The sequence below is a fragment of the Dreissena polymorpha genome, chromosome 4 (assembly GCF_020536995.1).
Source record: "Dreissena polymorpha isolate Duluth1 chromosome 4, UMN_Dpol_1.0, whole genome shotgun sequence".
NCBI lineage: Eukaryota > Metazoa > Mollusca > Bivalvia > Myida > Dreissenidae > Dreissena > Dreissena polymorpha.
Window position 1 is genome coordinate 132190228 of NC_068358.1, and position 27628 is coordinate 132217855.

At 35.4% G+C, this 27628-nt stretch overlaps 1 protein-coding gene and 1 long non-coding RNA gene across 2 annotated transcripts in view; both read left to right on the plus strand.

Annotated features, from left to right (window-relative positions):
- Nucleotides 1-25918, plus strand: part of LOC127878793 (coiled-coil domain-containing protein 18-like) — a 109219-nt gene extending 83301 nt beyond the window's left edge. Inside the window, exons 9-13 of the mRNA XM_052425322.1 lie at nucleotides 3527-3604; nucleotides 5752-5820; nucleotides 17552-17845; nucleotides 20431-20632; nucleotides 25787-25918. Of these exons, the coding sequence (XP_052281282.1) occupies nucleotides 3527-3604; nucleotides 5752-5820; nucleotides 17552-17845; nucleotides 20431-20632; nucleotides 25787-25918 (775 nt within the window). The remainder of the gene's footprint in view (nucleotides 1-3526; nucleotides 3605-5751; nucleotides 5821-17551; nucleotides 17846-20430; nucleotides 20633-25786) is intronic.
- LOC127876579 (uncharacterized) lies at nucleotides 22383-23055 on the plus strand. The gene is made up of 2 exons (XR_008047936.1): nucleotides 22383-22646; nucleotides 22809-23055. It is a non-coding gene; the product is annotated as an uncharacterized LOC127876579 (long non-coding RNA).
- Nucleotides 25919-27628: the final 1710 nt, after the last annotated feature.

Sequence of the window (27628 nt, forward strand, 5' to 3'; positions counted from 1 at the left end):
TTCTTGGTTTACTCTATTATCTACTTACAAAAATGATAAGCATTGTTCTGAATGATTTTGATAATTGATAGCCATCAGCTAATTTATTATGGTTATTGTTAAGCAATGATCTGATTCTATTGGTTCAGTTTGTCCGTTTCATTCTTAGCAAATAATTTCAATTTAAAGAATATGACATTATCATTATATAGTTTAAAGTTGAATTTTTAGCTTATATAAATGAAACAAGGTCCACAAATAGTTATATACGTACATATATACATACTTAGTATGAGGCTATTTCTTGTTACTGTTGCAACTTGGGTGTTCATCTGTATCTGCTGATGCACATCATGCCTGATCTCTGATGAACATACATTATAGAACACTGTTATAGATCTATTATGTCAAGATCATATTATTTGTTTCATTGAGTCAACTTTGATAAAGGAAGAGATATTTTGAAGTTTTTATTTGTTTTATACATGCTTTACAGTAGAGATATAATATTGGAAACTGATTCTTACACTAGAAAAATCGTCAATAATCGAAGTTTAGTCTAAACATAATAAAATCTTGGGCAAAATACCACTTAAGCCCCTGCCAGAGGGGTGGATATGCACACGGAATGCGCCCATTGTGTTCATTCAGTATGTATTCACACCTCTGGCGGGGGGCTTAAGTGTTATATGGCCAAATCTTGACAAATGAATGAACAGTCAAACCAATACATTTTTCTGATTGTTACCACAATAACAGCTCGATCAGATAATGGCTTCATACTGTATGACAGACTTGTTTAACAACGGTAATTTCAAACATAACTTTTTAACCATTTGTTTCGTAGATTAAATAATTGTACCCCACTCTTGATTTTCCCAACGACGGCAGCTTCCAAGTCCATATTAAACCATCTTGCTATTTTGACTATAAATGTCGTGTCCAAAACATATTTGATACGTATTATACGTTATTCTATGTCTGATATGGCTTATTTTCAGTACTAATTCATAATTTAATAGCTTTTTATCAAAGTACTACAGAAATACTTACCTGCGGTCACGGCGGCCTAACCTTTATATTGCCACTGTAATGAAGTTATAGGATCAAAGCTTATTGATGATTGCTGTTGTAAACTAGTTACCTTGTGAATTGAAATGTGTCTGAGTTGGTGTCTGTAGCTATAAGGTTTTATGTCCGCTTCGAGGTTATATGTACAGTCTGTCCTCTATCCGGCTCATGTAAAACGAGTACTGAAAAGAGACCAATGCAAGACTATCATTTCAATAAAAATATTCTTGATAATACTAACCTGGGACGAAAAAAAATGCTACTAATCTACATCATCAAATGTGTTAAGTATATTCACTCGAAAAAATTATACTTTTTACAAAAATACTTGATGAATTGATCTCTGAAAGCGTAAAACACAGTACACAATCTGTAGGAAATAAAATACATTTTCAAGTTGTTTAAATTCATGCCCAATTCCAAATCATATTCATCCTTTATGTTCTGGTCACAAACTGTATAGTAATAGGGTAAAATGTTATCCTGTCTTTATAAAGTTTATATGTACTTTTCCCTTTAGCATGAAAAAAATTGTTCTGAAAACAATTGAACATTCAATTAAATGACAATATCATGAAGGGATTTCTTCAAGCAAAAAACAGCAATCCAAAACAAATATAAATAAAACTGTCTGGAGGAAAAGCAACATTTTCAAATACTCGCAAGCCATTACAAAAGGCAGCTACACCCCGAAAGAGACTAGCAATAAAATTCCTATTGAAAATAAAATTTTGATGATCCAGATTGCCAATTTCGTATACTAATTAACATTTTCAGTGCGTTTGAATAAGATATGTATCGCTACATGTATCAGAACATGCCAATGCGACGTTGTTTTAGACTTATTCGGCGGAGATAACGGTATTCCCTGACATATGCGTGCTCAACAACAGTTGTTCTAGAAGTTGTCCGTGTATAACAGCCATGTGCGTGCTCAACAGCAATCGTAAAACCAATTGAAACTCAACTTTACCTTGAAAATAACGCCATTAGCAATTGATGTATCCATTTTTTTGCCAGTTTCAATGCGTCCACATGAACAACTGGTACTTAAACAGTGCTAATTAGTGTGAAAACAGTTATATTATTGTTAGTCCGTGTACAACAGCAATTGACGGTTCAGGAAATCGCAAAATATTCCATGAGTAATCTCCACACTCAGACCAACTTGAGGGAAACGGTTGATACTCAATGAAACCGCGTCCGGCTGGCCCTATGATAAGCGTCATCCGATTAAAAACAAGTAAGTAATAAGGAAGATGTACCTGTTTGAACACTCAATTTTTCAATCTAAGCGAGGCATCGGCGGCCATGTTTTCTCAATTCTGACCATGTGATTCTCCCCATTGAGCTTGAAAAGGCATTTCTCAGCCAAAACTTTGCCATAAAATGATTGATTTTAAAATAACTATGCACAAATGTCAAACATCAAAAGACACTGTGTTTATTGTAACAATATCTATCTTAGCCCAATTCAAATCCTGGAAACATGGGGTCAAAACATGGTCAAGAAGTATCATAGGTGGTAATCTCGTGATAGTCAAGATGGCGATGTCCATGCCGAGAAGGGTATTTTTTTTCGCAATTTTATACCCTTAAAGGTATAAAATTGCGGAAAAAAAAAAATGTTTCATTTTAAAAAGACACTCATTTACCAGCCATATAATAAAGAAAATGATCAGCTTTTATTTGGTAGTTTAATTTGCTTTATATCTATACTTTTCTCTCTGCAAATTTTCTTAGTGGAGCTGTAATTGGGTCATCCTGCTAAGAAATTTTGTAGCGAGTTATGTCGAGATTTAGAGCAAATATTAATGCAAAATAAACACTAGTAACTTTCTTGCTTATATGGCTGCAAAGTTAGCAGCATTAACAAATTCAATACAAGTAAAAAAGGGTATAAAACAGCGAAAAAAACGTGACATATATGACTTGGACTTGACAGAATTGATTTGTTTTCAGTCAGAATGTTTATTTTGGAAATATCTAGACAATGTCAAAACCTGGCGTAATCAACTTGGCCACAAGGTCAAATGTTCGAAAATGCAAAAAGAACCTCTCTAAAAGGAAAATTTATGACTCGATTTTGATAAAACATGGTAAAAATGTTTGTAAGGAGGAAATCAAAGCCTCTGAATCAAGTGATCTCAAACTGTCCGATAATCAGGTGACTTGAGCTTAGGGTAGCGCTTTATAGTCTTTATGGCCCTCTTGTTTACAAGTTTTAAGCCACAGTGCTATCAAATAAGGGAGGTGATCAAACAACAGTAAATTAAATTGATAAGTCATACAAGTTGAAACTATTTTGAGATTAATATGTCATCAGATTTACCTTTATAATTTGGACTGAATTAATAACAAAGTGCCAAGTTTAATAACTTTCATAATAAACTATAATTTGAAAGCATGTGTAAAAGTGGGTTTTCTATTTCTCAATGTAAAGTAGCAACCCTTTATTGCTGTTTCTTTGTTTCAGGTCCACATCGTCAGCCACTGGTGCAGACAAAAAATCTGTGAACTCACCAGAAGAAAGCGAATCACACAAAAAGAAAGAGTATGAGTTTTTTCATATTCAATAGCATTTTACAAAACCATATTTGATTTATTCACATATAAATGGTGATGTTTGACATTGCCTTTGTTTATCATATGCAAAAGATATAGAAGATATTTGTTGGATTTGGTGGAATATCAATTTAAATTCACAAGTGATCGTAGAAAAAGAGGTTTTCATGAGTGGCGCAGCATTTCTTTCTATGATCATGAGTGAATTAAAATCGATATTCATCAAATCAAACACATTCTCTTTTAATTGTATGGTTACAAATGATTATTTTTGTATTTTTGACATCCTGGACAATATTATTCCCCATTGGGCACCCGTAAATGTTATTACATGTATGTTAAAGGGTAGGTTATCCATATGTTTTTATAAACATTTGATGTAGAGTAATCGCCCTTGGTAACATTGAGGTGGTCACAGTGGGGAAACCAAAGATATCTAAAAATAGTTCTGGTTAAAAAAAATAAATTATCGATAATTTTCACTGTTATTTTTCACTGAATGAAACAGTAAAATATCAGTTTTATTTCACTGATATTTCACTATAAACCATTGGAAATCATAAAATAAATGTAAATTGGTTATACAACTCCTAATCATATGTTTATCCTATGCACATTAATCTTGTGTTTTATTTATCAACACACCGAAACAACTATCATGTGTTTAAACATGCCAATTTTTTAGATGGCCCTAGTAGGGAATACCTGGGCTGGGTCAGACTGACTATACGATGAATAATTGTCTTTGACTGCAGCATGTGTGACCCCTGAGAACTAGGTCTTGAGGCCACATTTCAAGGCCAAAACCTAATTAGGAAATAAGTTCTCAACACTTTTTCTGTATCACAGCTGGTCCTGCTTTGTTTTTATAAACTTAGCAAAAATAATAAATATGCACATATTGGAAGTTATGTGACTAGTATAAGTGGCCATGGTCCAAGGTCAAGTAAAAATGTCAAATGTAAATCATAAGTTGTCAACACTGTGGATCATAACTTGGTCCAGTAGGAATGCATTGCAAAACTGAAGGGCAAAATTATAAGCATGATGGGGCAAAGCTGGGACTTAGTATTAGCTATTTTTATTCATATGTACCAAATTTACTGTTAAATCATTTCAGGAATATAAAACTTTGTAAGTTAATGGGGGATGCTGAATTTACTATTTGGTCTCTCCGCCAGTCCGTAGACACAAATTTGACTAAATGAGATCTCCTGTTCTTTTTAATGTACAGCATTCAAACTTTCATGGATTGTTTATTTTGTTAAGAAGGTCTTCTTGTGCAATTTTTATTATCCTGCATTACAAGTTACAGTATAACTAATAATGATTTAAACAAGATAATTGTTTGTGTTAATATCAACTTTATTAATGGAAAAGTATATAAATGAAACTAAAACGTTTTCATGTGTTTATTCTTTGTGTGTAAATTTGTATATTGGTCCTTTACTCAAGTCCATCAAATACTGATCAGTGGTCAGACCTGGCTACTCTCATTTGATCAAAAATAGTTTATATAGGCTTATATATCAACATTACTTGATAAATCTATAAGGCCCAATAGTCGTTTGTAGTTTGTAAAAAACTACATTTTAATATATTTTTCTACAAACTCTGTTCAAATAATGTGCTTTATTTATTGTTACAACTTGCTACAAAATATATATATGTTGTGTCGGGGTATTTATCATAGGTGACAAGCTGTTGCTACGTCAGAATACATGGAATTGTGTGGTGTAAGCGCGTTACCAAAATAAATTATGTGATAGGAATAATGCTATAAAAAGTGTGAATTAAAAATGAGTTACTTTGAATGAGTATTAACATTTGACTTTCCTTCATTGGAGGTTGTAGCTTTTTGGTATGTTTGTAAAAAAACAAATTAGAGAATATTATTGTGTAGCAAGTTATGAATTGATATCCTCTCTTAAGTTTTCCTGTTTTAGTTATGAAGGTAACTTAAATATTTTGTCCTCGAAGGGCAACACATGTACAATAAATAATTAATGTTGTACATGTGTGTCACAACAATGCTGTACTCTGTTGACACGTGGGCACTTATATATCAACATACCAATGTTCATAGAACGTCCAGTTTCTATCATTACTTTTAAGGTTCAAGGTTTTTTTTTACAGACATGACATGGAGATGACAAAAGAACAATTCTTTAAACAAAAAGAAGAAAACTTTGTACTTAACAAAAGGTAAGTTTCAGTTGTAATATTGTAATAGTCTTGGATGATAGTCCATCATTTTGTGTGTGTGACCATATTTTATTGTGGCCATCTACTTTCTTATGCTTAAAAGATTTCAAAATAACTTCAACTTAAAGTTGATGCCCTAACAAGTGGGAGGAATTATGCAGTGCACTTGTCCATCCATCCATCTAGTGGTATGAACATACATATATGCTCAAGATTGTGTACTCAACTTATCATTAATTTCTGTGTTTATTTACAAAACTCAGTGTAGATGGTCATAACACCCCCTTAATGCCGAAAATCCATTACTACTAAGTTCTTATGGCAACCCAGGATGAGGTAGGATTTCCAAGAACGCTGGGGTTAGTGAGAACACATTAAAAGGACATCCATATGCAAAAAATACCAAAGTGGGCAACATAAGGGCGACTTATATTGATAAATTCAAAGTAAAAGCTTAGGCTCTGCATTCTTTTGGCATTCTGGCTAGAATGATGTAGGATCGCCATGAGGACGCCATAAATCCAGATTTAATTCATTACAAACCCCATTGTGGCAGTGGCGTCATATAATACATGCCAAGAATGTAGTGTGGACGCTGTTATATAGCCCAAGATTGATTTGACCAACCTACAATATCTTGTCCTAACTGATAATAAATCATAAATAATTTGGGGCAAACACATTTGTGTTCTTACTACCACTATTGTTCTTTTCTGAAAATAACTTGTTTATAGACAGGACGCCAATCCAGTGTAACAGCAGGGTTCGCACAGGGCTTGAAAAGTGCTTGAAAATGAGTCCTAGGCTTGAAAAGCCCTTGAACAAAGGTTGGCCTTGAAAAAGTGCTTGAAAAGTGCTTGTTTCATGTAAAAAAGCCTTGAAAATGTTTATTTCTGCTCAAAAAATACTTTTATCATCGCTTTAATTATTAACTTAAATCGTTCTTAAGGGAAATATTATGAAAATTTATCATAAATTCCTTCGCGCAAAAAGTTGAGTACGAAATATAAGCTTCGTACACTATTGAGTACGAAATGTTATGTGTACACGTCACAGATTATGTGTACTACGTCAGAGGTACTTCGTTGTGATCAATTTTCGCGAGTGAAAACGCAGCGATGGGGAAGTGTCGTTTCAAACCAGGGTGGTTAACTGAATATTCCTGGTTACAGAAAACAAATGACATTCGAAAAGCACATTGTCAAGTCTGTATGAAGACCATTAGACCATTGATGTCGGGGGTTGGGGGAAAGCGCTTTGAAAAGCCACAAGAAAGGGGAAACCGACACAGAAAACATGATATTGAGAATCAATGTGTTTGTTTGTAATAACTTTAAAAAGTAAATACATATGTGAGACTCATTGAGTTAAGGATGGATAACATGTATTTGTATGTAATTAAATAACATGTATGAGTTAATATTGAATAAGTTTAATGTGTTTGAGCAAATAAATGACATTTACTGTGTTAATCTGGCTTGAAAATGCATTTTTTAAAGGAAACTAGCGTACTGTTCTTGGCCTTGAAAATGAAAATTTGGCCTTAAAAAGTCCTTGAAAAGTGCTTGAATTTAGGTTTGCTATTTCTGTTTGAACCATGAACAGGGATATACAGGAAGGATATTGGCTGCGACATGTTTTGGCAGAATTATGTCTTCTGTTTTTCCAATAAAAAATATTAGCACCCAAAGTTTCTTTATTCAAATCCTTTTTATACACCCGTTTTCAAATTGGGACGTATTATAAGATCACCCTTGGCGGGCGGCGCCCACAGCAGTGTCGGCTCTCTAATTCAAATATTTTTCATCCGATCTTCACCAAACTTGGTCAGACATTTTATCTAGGCAATATTTAGGTCAGGTTCGAATATGGGTCATGCCGGGTAAAAAACTAGGTCACAGTGTTACTTAGTGCATTTCAAGGATTTAGCATGATTGAAGCTCTTTAATTGAAGTAGTTTTCATCCGATCTTCACCAACTTGGGTCAGAAGTTGTGTCTAAGTAATATCTAGACCAAGTTTAAATATGGGTCATGCCGGGTCAAAAACTAGGTCATGAGGTAACAGTGCATTTCAAGCATTTAGCATGGTGTCTGCTCTCTAATTGAAGTAGTTTTCTTCCGATCTTTACCAAATTTGGTCAGAAGTTGTGTCTAGATGATATCTAGGTCTAGTTCAAATATGGGTCATGCGGGGTCAAAAAATAGGTCACATGGTCACTTAATGTGTTTAAAACAATCACCATTAATTGTGTCTCTTACCCTAGTCCATTAGTTTTGATATCATGCTTCACTTATTTCGCCAGTTTTCATTCGTGCTTTCCACGAATGTTCAGAAATTATCATTTTGCCACTCGAATGGTAAAGTTAACAAGCTGTCAAAAACCTTCAAATGGGCGTATCTTGTGACAGTTTGGCACTCTTGTTTTTAGAGTGGTGCATTTTTTCTCAATCTTTAATGGCTAAATGATCTTAATGTGAAGATTATGGAGAAGAAATACTTTTTTGTTGCCCATAGTTTTTGAAGCGTAATAGCCCTTTTGCAGTTTTTACAGGATAAACTATAATTTTGTGTAGACAATTTTGCTGCATTATCACTCATTTTTTAGCTCACATGAACAACGTTCTCATGGTCACCTTTTGTGGTCACCTTTTGTCTGTTCTATATCGCGGGTTTACTTCATTGTGGCATCAACATTTGACCTTGTGAACTCTCTGGAGGCGGCATTTATTTGATTATCTTAATGAATCTTGGTCAGAACTTTTCTCTAAATGATACCTCAGGCGAGTTTGAAACTGGGTCATGTGGGGTCAAAACTAGATCGCAAAGTCAGAGAAAAGAAAAAGATTGGTAATAACTATAGGACACATTTATTACCCAATTTTAAAGAAACTTGGATACAACATTTATGCAACAGTTTTTAAATTTGACATAAGTTGGTGGATAACAGACCTCAGATTATCACATCAGGAAAATGACTTTGTCCATTTGATTTTTCAAAGCAAACCTGATAAACAAACTAGTTACACAAATAAAAACTGGGTACCAATTTTCAAAATCAAGGTATTTTAAGGTCTAGAGTCAGTTTTGGAAATCAGGCTCTAAACAATATGCCCAAAGCATATTAAACGTCGAATATTACACCTTGATATTTCAATCACTTTTTGGAGGACAGAATCAGAATGATTAGGTGCACACCAAAATCTGGTCCAAAAGGCCAAGGTCATCATTTTGGATAAAATATAGGAATCAACCTTAAAATTTTGTCGAGATAATTGTTTTGTTCAGCATATATAGAATTTTAAATAATTTGGCAGGTGTGACAAGAATTATGTGATGGAATTCGACACATCAACATTTGTCAACCCTGTGTCCAGAGCTCACATTTGCCCAATTGTATAATATTGTATAACATTGCAGAAAAGGAACATTATTGTTAACAGGATTGAAAATTGCGGGAGCGAGGTCGAGGTCTTAGTCACAGTTCAAGCTCAACTGTGAATACAAGAAATCAACCCTTGTTAGTCATCCTCTGTGTGACTTTGTTCAGCATAGATGTATTTGAAATAACATTTTAAAAGTTACAGTTATTATTTAATATTATCATATTACTATTTAAGGGATAAAATGAGATGTGCAATGACCGTATCATAATTCGTCAGTATTTAACGCTGAAATTGCAAGCCAGATTTGTCCTATTGAAGGATCAAACATATTCTATTCCTAAAAAGAGGGTGGGCCATGAGAGGCAAACATGAGGTGGGCATTTGATCCCTTCAATAGTAATATGACTACATAGAATTCCAACCAAACATCAACTTACAGGTAAGTATTGTTTGTTTGTGGAAATTCTATTAAGTCATACTATTTCCGGAATCAAATGAGATTTCAACGCAAAACCAAACCTTGCTTGCAGGATAACAATTTGAGGCAAAACACCAATTTTTTGCTAAACAAACCTCAACCCTGTAATGTAGCGTCTTGAAAAGAACAGCTGCTTTCTTTTTCCAATGGCTTGTCATAGAATCTAGCAAATGTCATATCTGTTTACCAACCATCGATTTTCAAAATCTCAGGAATTGGAAGGCCACTTTGTTTCGCTTTGGAAGTTACAGCACACCGCGCACTATGGGCTTTAAACTTGTCAACTTCAATGCCAGAATTTTTCATCACACATTTAATCCATCTACTCGCAGTAGTAGAGGCTATAGCCTTATGAGGATAAATGTAACTTATTAACAATTTCTTTTCACTATTGCGCAGTGTACTTGTGCGTTTAATATATTCAGTAAGAGTACTATATACACAAACATCATTGTCTGGCACATATTTACACAATCTAAGGATTGGATTAACTTTTCCTCTCCTTCTTTGTTTTAACAACCCACTATAGAACAAAACATAAGAGTCATTGTTTAAAACAATGTTTTCCAATGTCAATAATGAAATTGAATGGCTTCGACTTGCTTGAGTCAAAACAATAAGCATAACAAGTTTGTAAGATAACATTTTCAATGATAAATCATTTACTGGTTTTAGTGTTTTGAGATAACACAGAACTTTAGATACATCCCAAGTTTCTTGATATTTTGGATTTGCGGGTCTTATATTATAAACACCAGTGAGGATTCGAACTACTAAAGGATGACATCCAACTGAATAACCATCCTGTTTTTCACACAAATTAGACAAAGCACTTCTAGCTGCGTTAAGTGTTTCATATCTCAGTCCAGATTCATATAATTCTGTAAGAAATTCAATACAATATTCTATAGAGCTTTGAAATGGATCAATTTTCCTTTTATTGCAGAAGTAAACCCATCTGTTAATGTACGTGGAATACTGCTTCTGTGTAGTTTTTCTCCATGATGCCATGATGATGTCAATAGACTAGCTAGATAGGTTTCGCTTTTCATAGGATTTCCGGATATGCGACGTACCATCAGATGTAGTTTGTTGGTTAATGGATGAATCTTCTGTGTTTGTGGTATTTTCAATATTTTCGGACCAACCTTCAGAATATAAGGATCGTGAGTCAACATCTCCAGGATGCTGGTATAGAAATTCTGTATTATTATCCCCACGCTTTTTGAAAAAAAGGTGGGGATATTGTGGTTATCTCCGCCGTCCGTCCGTCCGTCCGTCTGTCCGTCCGTCCTGGCCACTATCTCCTCCTACACTAAAAGCACTAGAACCTTGAAACTTACACACATGGTAGCTATGAGCATATGTGCGACCCTGCACTATTTGGAATTTTGATCTGACCCCTGGGTCAAAAGTTATAGCGGTTGGGGTGGGGCCGCGTCAGAAATTATCACTCATTTTTTTAGGTTATTTTACATTTACTTCTTTATTTCTACACCGATTCACTTCAAATTGATACTGGACCTCTCTTATGACAATACGGTCAATCTCAACCATGCATGGCCCCATTCCCAACCCTGGGGCGCCCCGCCCACATAGGCCACACCCACCAAAAATTTCCATTTACTATAATTTTTTCATTTCTACACGGATTCACTTCAAATTGATACTGAACTTTTGTTATGACATTAGGGTCAATCTCAACTATGCATGGCCCCAATCCCAACCCTGGGGCGCCCGCCCACATAGGCCACACCCACCAAAAAATTTCCATTTACTATAATTTTTTCATTTCTACACGGATTCACTTCAAATTGATACTGAACTTCTCTTATGACATTAGGGTCAATCTCAACTATGCATGGCCCCATAACCAACCCTGGGGCCCCGCCCACATAGACCACACCCACCCAAAATTGCCTTTACTATAATTTCTTCATTTCTACACCGATTCACTTCAAATTGATATTGAACTTCTCTTATGACAATACAGTCAATCTCAACTATGCATGGCCCCATTACCAACCCTGGGGCGCCCCGCCCACATAGACCACACCCACCCAAAATTGCCTTTTACTATAATTTCTTCATTTCTACACCGATTCACTTCAAATTGATACTGAACCTCTCTTATGACAATACGGTCAATCTCAACTATGCATGGCCCCATTACCAACCCTGGGGCCCCGCCCACATAGACCACACCCACCCAAAATTGCCTTTTACTATAACTTCTTCATTTCTACACCAATTCACTTCTAATTGATGATGAACTTCTCTTATGACAATACGGTCAATCTCAGCTATGCATGGCCCCATTACCAATCCTGGGGCACACCTAGGTCAAACATTCGGCGTGGGGATACGCGTCGGCCTCTGCCGCGCCATTTCTAGTCCAAAATGGTGCCACCAGTAAAATATCTGCCTTGTCCTTTCTGGCTTTATGCAGAACTTGTGCAATGCATATGAAAGGCAGAAATGCATATATGTATTTGTTATGCCAATCAACAGAAAATGCATCTACTGCTTCAGCATCGGGATCTGGCTTCCACGACACAAACCTACTGATCTGTTTATTTAAACGAAAAGCAAACATGTCTATTTCTGGCAAACCAAAGCATTACACTGCCTTTAAGAAAACAGATTCATCCAATTTCCATTCAAGATTTTCATTAAAATTTCGAGAACTAAAATCTGCTTCATTCATTATACCTGGGATATGTGTAGCTGAAACCCAAATTTCTCTGTTTTTACACCACAGCCAAATTTCTCTAGCAATGTCATTCAGAAGTACAGTTTTTCCGCCCATATTATTTATATAAGCAACAGTTGATGAATTATCTGAACGTATCAATACATGAATATTGCTTTTTGTTTTACAGAAAGATTTCATAGCATGACTTGCAGCAAGTAATTCCAAGACATTTATATGGTTTTGGATTTCAGTTTCATCCCATCTACCACAAATTTTATCATTAAGACATATAGCACTCCATCCAAAAGCACTTGCATCTGTTGTTATAATTAACTCAGGGTTTTTATGGGTTATTTTTCTCTGTTGCTGTGGTAGACATTCAATCCACCAGCTAAGTTCCTGCTTCATTTTCTCCGAAATGAACATGATTGCATCATAATCAGCAGCATTATGCTGAAGGGCATGAATTTTTTCATATTCTAGAGTTCTGTAAAAAAGCGGACCATATTCAACAGCTGAGAAAACCCAAAACCCTTGCAGCATCTCGAATTTTTGCCTTTTTCTGTGTGTACAAATCTACGCATGCTTGTACTATTTTTAGAATTTTTACTTCTGGTAGAGTGACTGACATCTGTTCAGAATCAATAATGTTTTCGAGAAATGTTATTTTTTTAGTTGGTACTAATACCGATTTCTTTTCGTGAATCATAAACCCTAAATCAGTAATGAGATTTACTGTATCTTGTATGTTTAATTGACATTCAACATACGTGTCAGCCAGAAGTAACGAATCGTCTATGTAACCAGAATTTTTATGCCCAAGCATACGAAGAGATGCATAAACAGGCTTCATGAGTTTTGTAAATAACTTTGGGGCAGATGGGGCATTCGGTAGTACTTTAAACTGGTAAATATTTCCTAATTGATTGAATCTGAGCTTTACTTGCTCTTCCTCAGCAACTGGTACACTGTAATAGCCATGGCGAATATCAATACTTGCAAAATAAATACCAGGCTTTACCAATTTTAAAGCTGCTTCAAAGGTGTCCATCTTAAAATGATGGTATTGAATATGACTATTTAATAATTTTAAATTTAAAATCATCCTGTTTTCACCCATATTTTGTTTTGGAATAATGAAAATTGGAGAAATATATTCATTAGGGTGATGATCAACTTCCTCAATAACACACATTGCCAATCAATTTTGTATTTCTGTATTTATAATTTGTTCTTCTTTTTCTGAGAATCTATTTCTATAACAGGTTGTTTTGATAGGATTTTCGCCTTCAATAAATTCCAAATGGCAATGCTCAATAATATCTAGGACATTATTATCATTTGTAATTTTTCTCCAATTTCAATGTGATTTTTTTTGTATTACCAGCAACAAAAGTACCAACCTTATCTACTTCTTCTGTTGGGGTCTCAAGTTTTTTGGAAAGGCTTCAGTCCGAAAAGGGCCATTTCCTCTGCCTCTGCCGCGGAAGCCACGTCCGCGATGACCATATGGGTTGAACCCAGCTCGGGGTCCCCGGCTAAAGCCCCTCATAGGACCACCAAGCCCCATTTTGCCAATACGATTCATGTTGTTGATTTCTCTAACATTGTTATTAACATCTGTGTCATTCAACATGCAACAGGGCTGTGTAGGGTAATGATGCTGAAGCAAGATAATGATATTTATAGTCTAAATCTTGCTTATGGAGCTCTTTTCACTTTGTATTCATCATTTTATTAGCTGACCAACAGGGGGATGGCAGTAGTTCCTAACTCGACATTCTCCGACTCATTTGTCCCAAGCTTTTCAACAAGTTTTACCATATTTATGGATGCTTTTAACACAACTCCTTGAATGGCACAAAGTCGTGCGTCTTCAGCTTGAGTGTAGCTTTTCAACAGGCGCCAAATGCCTTGATTAACTCTTGGTTTTACCAGTGAGTCACAATTTTCTGGGCAATAAATTCGCTTACAAATGTCATCAAGATTGTCTTCAGATAAACCATTTCTGAAAGAGTTGTTTACAAGACGTGCCACGTCAGGATAAATATCAACATCAACTTGTTCATGCTGATAAAATTTGTCGGACAGCTGTTTGAAAATGGATTTTTGTTCCGACTCAATAGAGGATTCTTCGTGTTCTGTTTCAACATCATAACAATCATCATAATTACTGTCATCCTCCATGGGTTCATTACAAGCAGCCATGAATTCATTGAAACGATGTTCTTGTTTTTCTATGCGCTCATTTTGAGCATTGACATTAGAATTTAGCACGCGCAAAATTTCTAACACTTCATTCATGTTCGCATTCGTGGCGGGTACCTGATGGGAGTTACCTGGCTTCACAGATGAAGTCTTTGATGCGTTTGCATTTTCATTTGGAGGTTTAGGCTCTTTCATGCCTGTAACGGCCGAAACCGTGGACTGTTTAGAGTTTTGAACTTCTTTGTCCGCCATAACACACGTGCAACGAAGAGAAAAAAGACTACCTAACGACAACTGCCGTAAAATAACAAAGTCGTACATTTATATTTAAATCTGCGAGCAGATATATTTTAATGTATTTTGTCCGAAAACAATAAAATACAATTAAGCTAACAAGATAGCTTTTGCGTAGAGACCAATATTTCGAAGAATATAAAAAAACTAGTAAGTCTCTAACTGACGAGAAAAAATCGTCACGGTCTAGTTGTTCTCAGTGTAAAACCAAAAACAGGTGTACACTGTATGAGATACAACAGCGCACTGACGAATTATGATACAGTCATTGCACATCTCATTTGATTCTGGAAATAGTATGACGTAATAGAATTAAATGTAAATCACCTTTACTAAATGACATTTCAGCACATTGTTGTTGCTTTTTCCATTGATCTTAATTCAAACTTTAATACATTTCATCAAAGCAGGTGTGGGACTATTGGAATGGCCTTTGTCTGTCCATCCATTTGTCAATTTGTACATAACATCTCTCTGGGGTTCATATCTCCTATTCACATTTAAGGATTTTCATTCAATTTTGATGTCATTGAGACATTGCTCAGAAGTCATGAGTCAGTCATTCTGGCTCAAGATAAAGGTAATAATTGAAGATAAAAATATAAACAATATTAACAGTATGAAAGTGATTGAGAATACATGAAGAAGGCAAATGTCAGTCATTCCAGTTAACCATTTACCACTTAGATACGTATTTTTAGGCATTTGTTGTCCCTTAGAAAGTTACATTAAATTTAAGACCTTTCTTATTAAATTAAAGTTTTAAAGGCATCATTTCCAACCCTTAGTTACTGATGAGCAGCAAATAGCATAAAACTTGAACAGACTGCGAGTTACTCACATGCTGTTCTGGTTTTATGCTGTTTGCACAAAGCCATTTTACTTCGCTTCTGAGTGGGAAAGGGTTAATGGTTGAGGTCAGGATTGAAGGTCAAAGGTTTCAGTATCCAATTTTGTGTCAGCAAAATATCATTTTTTTACTATTTGAAAGATTTTAATTAAATTTGGCTCAAATGTTTACGTCATTGATGTTGGCTCAAGATAAAGGCCAAACTTATGATCAAATGTCTGAGCCACATTTTTGTGCCCTGGTCCTCATCATCTTTACCCTGGTATGAATTTGCATTTGAAGAAGTCAACAAAATGTTTAGGTTAATGAGTTCTAAAGGCATGAGTCAGTCCCACTTTTTTAAGGTTAAGGACAAACTTGAAGGTGAAACGTTTGAGCGATATCTTTTGTGTCCATGAAACTTGCCTCAGATGTTAAGGTAATGGACACAGTTTACAGGGGAATAAAACAGCTTTTTCGGTTCAAGGTCAAGGTATACTTTAAGCTAAAAATGTTGAGCCTTCTTTTTTGTTTCTGCGCTTATCTCATTCACTGAAAGATTTTAATGGACTGATGTCCGCTCTATATCTCATAATCTATAAGATTTCAATAGACTATTGTCTGCTCTATATCTCATATTCTGAAGAAATTTAATGGAACTGAGCTTCTATGTTAAATTCATTGAGATGATGTGTGGAAGGTATGAGTCAGTCACATCAGCTATAGTTCAAGGTCAAAACTGAACTAAGGTCAATAGTGCAGCCTAATTCAGTATGTTTGTATCTGCTGCAAATCTCTCATACTTATTACAGGATGTTCATGAACAGTTTATGTTATTCAAAGGATGTCCAGAAGTCATCATTCAAACACACAAAATGAAAGCTCAAAGGTCAATACAATCTGAGGGAGGGGGATATAGGTGTCTTCTTTATAAGCTTATCATAATGTTTAAAGTCAATGTTATCTCGTCCATTATTAATCCTATCAAAAATAAACAATTTCTGCATTGTATACTACTTTTTTCCGCAATTGATGAGAATAAACATAAAGCAATAGAACGTAATTTCTTTTTTTAAATTGTTTTATTTATTTGTTATTCTGATAAACTTCTATGTTCATCAAAATTATTTATGACAATCAATTGTATTATTAAATATTTCAAAACTTCACCTCTTTTCTCTGCATAAAATACACTGTTGGATTGCAAAAATTTGCAGTGTTACTTCATGACTTTGAAGTATTGTATTGCATAATTTATATAATAAAGTTGTTTCTGTTTTTGTTGAATGTTTTGTTAGCTCAGACCATTGTCTATAAAATATCTTCTTAGCATTTTATTCAACAACACAATGTAAAATAAGACAATTTTGTCACTTCAAAGGGAACTTCTTTCTCTGCCAGAGTGCGGGTTGAGTATAAATCTATTGTATCTCTTAAAAAAATTCACAGATACAACAGTTTACACTCAACCATTGATTTGTGTGGGAATTGGTGACATTGGGCTGAAACTTTGTGTGAAGTTGGCATAGTTAGAGACCTAGCTTGGGATTTGACCATTTATAGAATTAAATTTGTAAATAGAGTAAATTATATGGTTTATGATTGAAAAAATGGTTTCATTCGTGAAAATGTCTCTTGTTTCCCCATGCTCTGATTTTCATGTATTGAGCAGTACCCAGTGACTTTTGCAATGACATCTTTATCATTGTTTTTCAACCATTTAAGCAGGAGAACCATTTTGGAAATCAGATATCATTCTTTAAAAAAAAATGTTTTACTATAACGTTAAGGTTAAAAAATACATTATACTTGGTGAATGCAAATGTGTTGTTGTTTTCATAGAATTGAGCAAGCAGAACAAATAAACAGGAAGTTAAGTGAAGAGATTAATAGCCTCAAACAGGACGTTGGCAAGTTTGAAAAGGGATGGAATGAAGCAGAAACACAACTTAAGGAAAACAACAAAGCTTATACAGACTTATTGGATATAAGAAATCAACTTCTTCAAAATGTGTCTAAACTGGACAGCGATGTAAAGAAGTATCAACAAGACATTGAAAATAGAGATAGTACTATCATGTCACTGGGAAATGATCTGACAAGCATATCCAAAGAACATAACGATTTGAAAAGCAGGTAAAATATGTATATATATATGTATGTTTATATGATAACAAACAATTTTTTATTGTTGTTTGCTTGACTTAAAAAAAAGGCTGGCTATTCTCTACAGCTCCCAGTGTTGACGTCAGCATCCTTGGCTAAGTTAAAGTTGTTCAGTAAGACAGTTTCTCTTTAATGTCTTGAGGGATTATATTGAACCTTTAAGGGGAATATTGACAGTATTTCCTCCTGCATTTAGTACAAAATACTAAGTACCTCTTTTGGTTGATAATTATCCAATTACAATGTATTGTGATGAAGTCATTTAGGACACAATATAAACAATTCCAACAATTTTGTTCACCCCCTGTTAAAGTGTCCCTGGGCACACCTGTTTATAATTTTAAGAATATTTTGTTGTGCATTTTTAAAAACAAAAACTAGTTAGCATCCAATGAGTCAATACTTTTTAAAAATCATATTGTTTTTTACTCACTTGATCACTAAGTGTGGTCAACCTATGTCTGGCATTGTCTAATTTTAGCTTGTTAAATCTCTTAGAGGCCACATTTTTAGACCCCGAAATGGAAGGGAATAATAATTGCCCTTGCCATTGGTACATGTACATAATAAATAAATAATTTCATCCGAATGCTTGTTTTTTATGTCCCAAAGGGGGGCATATAGATTTTGAACTGTCCTTCAGTCCGTCTGTCTGTCAGTCAGTCAGTCTGTCCGTCAGAAAACTTTAACATTGCCCATAACTTTTGCAATATTGACGAAAGCAACTTGATATTTGGCATGCATGTGTATCTCATGGAGCTGCACATTTTGAGTGGTGAAAGGTCAAGGTCATCCTTCAAGGTCAATGGTCAAATATATGGCTTCAAAGTGGGGCAGTATGGGGCATTGTGTTTCTGACAAACACATTAGTCTCTTGTTTTAACTGCTCTTTATAGAGGCTGGGTGAATTGTGCATAAACTTTCTCAGTTTAATTACCCTCATCAGAAAGATGATAAAAAGCAAGGATTTTGTGTTGCTTAAAGTTTTGGCATTATAATGGCCCTTTGTGTGTTATTCTAGAATATGAATCTCATGGTTTGAACTCCTCTTTAACTCCTAGGTGGATCATGCTCAGACTTTCAAAGTTGAATGAACTTAATGTGCAGATGATTGTACAGAAAGAAATTTGTGCAAGTTTGACAGAAATATTGACATGTGTGGGAGTTTCAACACCATGAAGCTTGTGTGTTCAATTATTCTTAAACAAATGGATGGATCGTGCCCATATGAAAAAGCTTATTGTGTAAAGAAAGCACTTTTAAAAACGATTTTGGGCAGAATTATTTGCCCTATTTTCTTTGTTCTGCTAAAGAAAATATCCAAAATTCATAAAAGACTGGCTGCATCTCACTTAAACTTGTGTGGTTCAATGACCTTAATGTGTTGGTGAACATAAGAAAAGAATTGTTAGTAATTTGTTACATTTCTTTTTTTTTCTCAAATAGATTTAACTTTTCTGTTTTCCTTTACTTTTCACCATCAATATTATTACCGAACTGAACTGACTTGTAAAAAACTATCAAGTACAGTCTGTGAGTCAAACTCAAGTTAAAAATTTACATTAAACCTCACTTTATCTCATTTGATAACAACCATAATATATCAAAAGGCAGTAAAAATACCATGGTTTCTACAAATATGCAGATATACTCCTCTCTTTGTAAAAGGCTAATGAGTTCATTTGTAAGCTAGATATGGAAAGAAACGCGAGAAAAATGTTCAAACTGAAAAAAGAATTATGTTGTCTTTCTTAACACTGAATTAACCCTTTACCACTTAAGTACGTATTTTGACGCATTTGTAGTCCCTTCAAAAGTTAAATTCAATAAAATACCTTTCTTACTGAATTGAAGTTTCAAAGGATTCATTTTCAATCCTTAGTTACTGATGAGCAGCGAGCAGTTACTCACAGGCTGTTCTGGTTTTATGCTGTTTGCACATAGCCATTTTCACTTTGCCTCTGAGTGGGAAAGGGTTAAGTTTGTGTATTGAAACTTCATACATGGATACATTGAATAAATGCATAGAGTGTGATTGCAAATTTGTATGGGGTCAAGGTGAAGGTCATTTCAGTACATATTGAAAATTAAGTCCTGCTCAATATCTCTAGATAAAACTTAGCTATTGTATTGAAACTACATATAAATATATATATATGTCTTGCAAAAATCTTAGTATCAGACTGGGCTTGGATTGCATAGGACTTTCATGAGTTTATGTTCAGTGTCAGTTGTAAATTTTTTTTAAATGGATTCCGGTTTATGACATTGTAAGCTAGGTCAATATCACTGCTACTTAAAGTAAAAAATGGTTTCAGCTTATTATATTTAAATGATAAATTTAGCTGTTATGATGAGAATGTAAAAATGGAAACATTAATAGAAACTTCCTTTTTAATTGTGCATGTTGTGCATTGGGGCACACATTGTTCAAAATCAAGGAGTAGGTGTGTTCAGAAATAGTTTTTAATTAGAAATTTAGGAAAATACTTGACTTATGTTGTATAAAAAAAGGCTGAATCTCAACAGCCCAACATTACATTCTATTCTTGCAGATTTAGCAAATTAGCGGGTCACATGCTTACTGATCAAAACCCAGATATCGCTGATCTTAGTGATCCTAACAGAGCCATGAAGTTGTCTGACAAGTTTGGAGCTTTGTATGATGATGCATGGACAGATGCGTTTGAAGACCTTACCAACAAACAGAAACAGAAACCAAATGAGGCCATACAATTTCTTTTGGAAAGCTTGAAGGTATCATTCAGAACAAATATCTCCAATTCCTACAGCACAATAAGGCCCTGCTATTTGTGCTTAAGCTATTATTCAAAAGTTATTGCCCTTTGTTTAAAACTACATATAAAAGCTTATGTGGGCAACTCCTCATGGATTTGACATGCAATTTTTTAGACTTTTACAGAATAGTTATTTTTTAAGTACTTCTAACACGGCATTTGTTCCAGGCTATGTAAATTCATTAATTTTGAAAGAATTATTGCTCTTTGCTGACGCATACATATACAAGCTTCTTGATACATTTGCATGGAAATTTCATCAGCATTTTACAGAATAATTAGCTCCAAGTTTTACAGGATTATTGTCTAGGTTTTAGATTGCTTTATTTTTTTAAGAGTTACTCCCCTTTGTTTAAAGTAACAAAAAAATCTTCTGTGTTACTCCTACAATTGCTTACGATTTTTAGCTCACCTGAGCACAACGTGCTCATGGTGAGCTTTTGTGATCGCTTTTTGTCCATCGTCCGTCATGCGGTGTCCGTCGTGCGTTGTCCGTTGTGCGTCGTCAACATTTGCCTTGTTCACTCTCTAGAGGCCACATTTATTGTCCAATCTTCATAAAATTTGGTCAGAAGATTGGTTTCAGTGATATCTTGGATGAGGTCGAAAATTGTAATGTTTGCTTGAAAAACATGCCTGCCAAGGGGCGGGGCATTTTTCCTTATATGGCTATAAATGGCTATAGTAAAATCTTGTTAACACTCTAGAGGCCACATTTATTGTCTGATCTTTATGAAACTTGGTCAGAAGATTCATCCCAATAATATCTTGGACGAGTTCAAAAATGATGCCCTTTGGTTGAAAAACATGGCCGCCAGCGGGCGGAGCATTTTTCCTTATATGGCTATAGTAAAACCTTGTTAACACTCTAGAGGCCACATGAAACTTGCTCAGAAGATTTGTCCCACTGATATCTTTGATGAGTTCAAAAATGGTAACCTTTGCTTGAAAAACATGGCTGCCAAGGGGCGGGGCATTTTTCCTTAAATGGCTAAATATGGCTAAAATAAACTCTTGTTAACACTCTAGAGGCCACAGTTATTTTACGATCTTCATTAAACTTGGTCAGCAGATTTATCCCAATAATATCTTGGACGAGTTAAAAAATGATGCCGGTTGGTTGAAAAACATGGCCGCCAGTGGGCGGGGCATTTTTCCTTATATGGCTATAGTAAAACCTTCACATTTATTTTCCGATCTTCATGAAACTTGGTCAGAAGAATTTCCCCGATCATATCTTGAATGAGTTCGAATATGGTTTTGGTTGCTTTAAAAACATGGCCACCAGGGGGCGGGGCATTTTTCCTTATATGGCTATATAATTGGTCAGAAGATTCATCCCAATAATATTTTGGACGAGTTCAAAAATGATGCCCGTTGGTTGAAAAACATGGCCACCAGGGGGCGGGGCATTTTTCCTTATATGGCTATAGTAAAACCTTGTTAACACTCTAGAGGCCACATTTATTTTCCGATCTTCATGAAACTTGGTCAGAAGAATTGTCCCAATCATATCTTGGACAAGTTTGAATATGGTTTTGGTTGCTTAAAAATAATGGCCACCAGGGGGCAGGGCATTTTTCCTTATATGGCTTTATATGGCTATAGTAAAATCTTGTTAACACTCTAGATACCACATTTATTGTCGGCTTTCATAAAATTTAATTGGTCAGAAGATTCATCCCAATAATATTTTGGACGAGTTCAAAAATGATGCCTGTTGGTTGAAAAACATGGCCGCCAGGGGGCGGGGCATTTTTAACCAGGTTTTCCGAAGGAAAAAACTGGTTATTAGATTGGCGAATGCGGGCGGGCTGGCTGGCTGGCTGGCTGGCGGGCTGGCGGGCTGGCGGAATGAGCTTGTCCGGGCCATAACTATGTCGTTCATTGTCAGATTTTAAAATCATTTGGCACATTTGTTCACCATCATTTGACGGTGTGTCGCGCGAAATAATTACGTCGATATCTCCAAGGTCAAGGTCACACTTTGAGTTCAAAGGTCAAAAATGGCCATAAATGAGCTTGTCCGAGCCATAACTATGTCGTTCATCGTCAGATTTTAAAATCATTTGGCACATTTGTTCACCATCATTGGACGGTGTGTCGCGCGAAATAATTACGTCGATATCTCCAAGGTCAAGGTCACACTTTGAGTTCAAAGGTCAAAAATGGCCATAAATGAGCTTGTCCTGGCCATAACTATGTCATTCATTGTGAGATTTTAAAATCATTTGGCACATTTGTTCACCATCATGGGACGGTGTGTCCCACGAAAGAATCACGTCAATATCTCCAATGTCAAGGTCGCCACGACTAAAAATAGATTTAAAAAAAAAAAAAAAAACTTACAAAGGGGGTTAATTTTTTTTGGTCATTTCAAAAGTTCAGTTTGAGTTTTCTCCCTTTATCAGATTTTTTTTCACAATGAAAACCTGGTTTTGTGACAATTTTGTCCCTTGTTCTTTATATGGCTATAGTTAAACCTTGTTAACACTCTACAGGCCACATTTATTTTCCGATCTTCATGAAACTTGGTCAGAAGAATTGCCCCAATCATATCTTGGATGAGTTCGAATATGGTTTTGGTTGCTTTAAAAACATGGCCACCAGGGGGCGGGGCATTTTTCCTTATATGGCTATGGCTATAGTTAAATCTTGTTAACACTCTAGAGACCACATTTATTGTCCGCTTTCATGAAATTTAATTGGTCAGAAGAATCATCCCAATAATATCTTGGACGAGTTAAAAAATGATGCAAGTTGGTTGAAAAACATGGCCGCCAGGGGGTGGAGCAGTTTTCATATATGGCTATAGAAAAACCTTGTTAACACTTTAAAGGCCACATTTATTTTCCGATCTTCATAAAACTTGGTCAGAAGATTTGCCAATGATATCTTGGATGAGTTTGAAAATGGTTTTGGTTTCTTTAAAAACATTGCCACCAGGGGTCGGGGCAATTTTCCTAATATGGCTATATATTGATTTAGAAAAAACCTTATTAACACTCTTGAGGCCACATTTATTGTCCAATCATAATGAAACTTGATCACAAGATTTGTACCAATGATATCTTGGATGAGTTTGAAAATGGTTCCGGTTGTAGGAAAAAACATGGCCGCCGAGGGGTCGTGGCATTTTTCCTTATATAGCTATTGTAAAACTTTGTTAACACTCTAGCATCCATACTTATTGTCCGATCATCATGAAACTTTGTCAGAAGATTTTTCCCAATGATATCTTGGACAAGTTCGAAAAATGGTTCCATTTGCTTGAAAAACATGGCCACCAGGGGGCGGGGCATTCTTCCTTACATGGCTTCATGAATCTTCATGAAACTTTGTCAGAATATTTGTTTAAATGATATATTGGATGTGTATGAAAATGGTTCTGGTCTGTTGAAAAGTATGGCTGCCAGGGTGTTCACTAGTCATAAAAGTTGGTAAGAACATTTTGTTCTAATGACATCTTTGGCTGCACAGAACAGGTCAGTTCCTTTCCTCTCAGGTGAGCGACTTTAGGCCTTTCAGGTCCCCTTGTTAATAATAATTATCTCCAAAAGCAACAGTACGTATTATCAAGGCTTTGTGATGATGTAAATTTTGAGGAGTTATTTGCCTTTTTAGCTCACCTCAGCACAACGTGCCCATGGTGAGCTTTTGTGAACGCCTTTTGTCCGTCGTGCTTGGTGAGTCATGCAGCTTCAACATTTTGAGTTGTGGCCACTCCAGAGGCCACATTTATAGTCCGATCTTTATGAAATTTGGTCAGAATATTTGTCCCATTGATACCTTGACTGAGTTGAAAACTGGGTCATGCTGTGTCAAAAACTAGGTCACTAGGTCAAAAAAAAGAAAAACCTTGTGAACACTGTAGAAGTCACATTTGATGCAAAATCTTCATGTAACTTTGTCAAAATGTTTGTCTAAATGATATGTTTGTTGAGTTTAAAAATAGTTCCGGTCGCTTGAAAAACATGGCCGCCAGGGGATGGGGCAGTATTCCTTATATGGCTATAGAGAAACCTTGTGAACACTCTAGAAGTCTTATTTGTTTTGCCCAATCATCATGAAACTTGGTCAAAACATTGGTTTCATTAATATCTCGGACGAGTTCGAAAATGGTCCAGATCGGAAAAAAACATGGCTGCTAGGGGACGGGGCAGTTTTCTCTATATGTATATTGTGAAAACATGTGAACACTCTAGAAGTAACATTTTTGGTCCAATCTTCATGCAATTTGGTCAGAACATGTGTTTTCTGGATATGACGGTTGAGTACGAAAATGGTTGGGATCGGTAAAAAAACATGGCCGCCAGGGGGGGGGGCATTTTCCTTATATTTATATAGTAAAAAAGCTTGTGAACACTCTAGAAGTCACATTTATTGCCTTATCATCATGAAATTTTGTCAAAACATTAGTTATGTGGATCTCTCGGACGAGTTTGAAAATGGTCATGATCAGTGGAAAAACAAAGCTGCCAGGGGGTGGGCAGTTTACTAAATATGTATATAGTGAAAACATGTGAACAGTATAGAAGACTTATTTTTTGCCCAATCTTCATGAAATTTTGACATATCTTGGAAGAGTTCAAAAGTGGTTCAGGTCTGTTAAAAAACATGGCCACCAGGGTGCCATTTGTTGTTCATTCTTCATGCAACTTGGTTAGAACATTTGTTCCATTGATATCTTGGGCTGCAAAGAACAGGTCATTTCTCTTATCTCAGGTGAGTGACTTTGGGCCTTCTAGGCCCTCTTGTTAAAGAAGAATTATTGCCAACTGCTACAGTACATATCATAAACGTTTAACTATTTCACTTATTTTGAAAGAGTTATTGTCCTTTTATTAATTACATAGAAAAGAGAAATAACCCTGTTAAAAATTTTAATAAATGCTTCTTTGGGCAACTGATTGGAATGTGAAGTCTTACTGTACCGTTTTAAGAATAATGGAACTGTGGCAAGGATACACTGTCTTTGATGGCTTCTTGTTGTTAACTAGTGGTGTCTGGTTTTGACATGGTTTCTGTAGTAGCTGGATGTTATTAATCACAGGTCAATATTAATGTTAATTATCATTAAATGAATTAATTTAGTTTTATTTTTAATATTCAGGAATGTTGGGGTATGTGTAAGAAAGAGGCTGAAACATGGATGTACTCTCTTCAGAATGTATTTGCTCATCCTGTACAGGACATAGAGGCCGTAAGTGTAAGTGTTGTTTTTGAACCCAACTTACGGCTTTAGTGGCTTCACTTTTGAATTACTTTTTTAAGTATATAATTATATACAAAAATGATGGTTTATAGTTCTTTATTTTTAGCTCATCTATTTTTTGAAAAAAAAATATGAGCTATTGTCATCACCTTGGCGTCGGCGTTGGTGTTGGCGTCGGCGTCGGGTTAAGTTTTGCGTTTAGGTCCACTTTTCTCAGAAAGTATCAATGCTATTGCATTCAAACTTGGTACACTTACTTACTATCATGAGGGGACTGGGCAGACAAAGTTAGATTACTCTGACTTGCATTGTGACAGAATTATGTGCCCTTTTTATACTTAAAAAATTGAAAATTTTGGTTATGTTTTGCGTTTAGGTCCACTTTTCTCAGAAAGTATCAATGCTATTGCATTCAAACTTGGTTCACTTACTTATTATCATGAGGGGACTAGGCAGGCAAAGTTAGATAACTCTGGCGTGCATTTTGACAGAATTATGTGCCCTTTTTATACTTGGAAAATTGAAAATTTTGGTTAAGTTTTGTGTTTAGGTCCATTTTATTTCTTAAGTATCAAAGCCATTGCTTTCATACTTGCAACACTTACTAACTATCATAAGGGGACTGTGCAGGCAAAGTTATGTAACTCTGACTGGCATTTTGACAGAATTATGTGCCCTTTTTATACTTAGAAAATTGAAAATTTGGTTAAGTTTTGTGTTTAGGTCCACTTTATTCCTACAGTATCAAAGCTATTGCTTTCATACTTGCAACACTTATTAACTATCATAAGGGGACTGTGCAGGCAAAGTTATGTAACTCTGGCATTTGGACGGAATTATGGGCCCTTTATTTGGTTAAGTTTTGTGTTTTGGTCCACTTTACCCCTAAAGTATCATAGATATTGCTTTCATACTTGGAACACTCGCAAACTATCATAAGGGTACAGTAAAAGGACAAGTTGCATAACTCTGGTTGTCATTTTTACGGAATTATGGCCCTTTTTTGACTTAGTAACTTTGAATATATGGTTAAATTTTGTGTTTCCATCCACTTTACTTCTTAAGTATCAAGGCTATTGCTTTCAAACTTCAAATACTTTCATGATATCATGAGGTTACTGTACCTGGCAAGTTGAATTTTACCTTGACCTTTGAATGACCTTGACTCTCTAGGTCAAATTATTAAATTTTGCTAAAATTGCCATAACTTCTTTTTTTATGATTAGATTTGATTGATACTTTGACAAAACTACTCTTACCTGACATACCACAATAGACTCCACCCAAACCATCCCGTGTGCCCTCCCCCCCCCCCCTCCCCCCCCTTCCCCCCTAATTTTTTTTTTCTTTAAGATCATCTCACAAATGACCACCACACCCTCACACTATACTCCCCCCACCCCACCCCCAAATATTTTTTTGGGAACGGTTAAAAAACACAAATATTTTTTGTTATTAGCTCATCTATTTTTTGAAAAAAAAATATGAGCTATTGTCATCACCTTGGCGTCGGCGTCCGGGTAAGTTTTGCGTTTAGGTCCACTTTTCTCAGAAAGTATCAATGCTATTACATTCAAACTTGGTACACTTACTTACTATCATTAGGGGACTGGGCAGGCAAAGTTAGATAACTCTGGCGTGCGTTTTGACTGAATTATGTGCCCTTTTTATACTTAGAAAATTGAAAATTTTGGTTAAGTTTTGCGTTTAGGTCCACTTTTTTCAGAAAGTATCAACGCT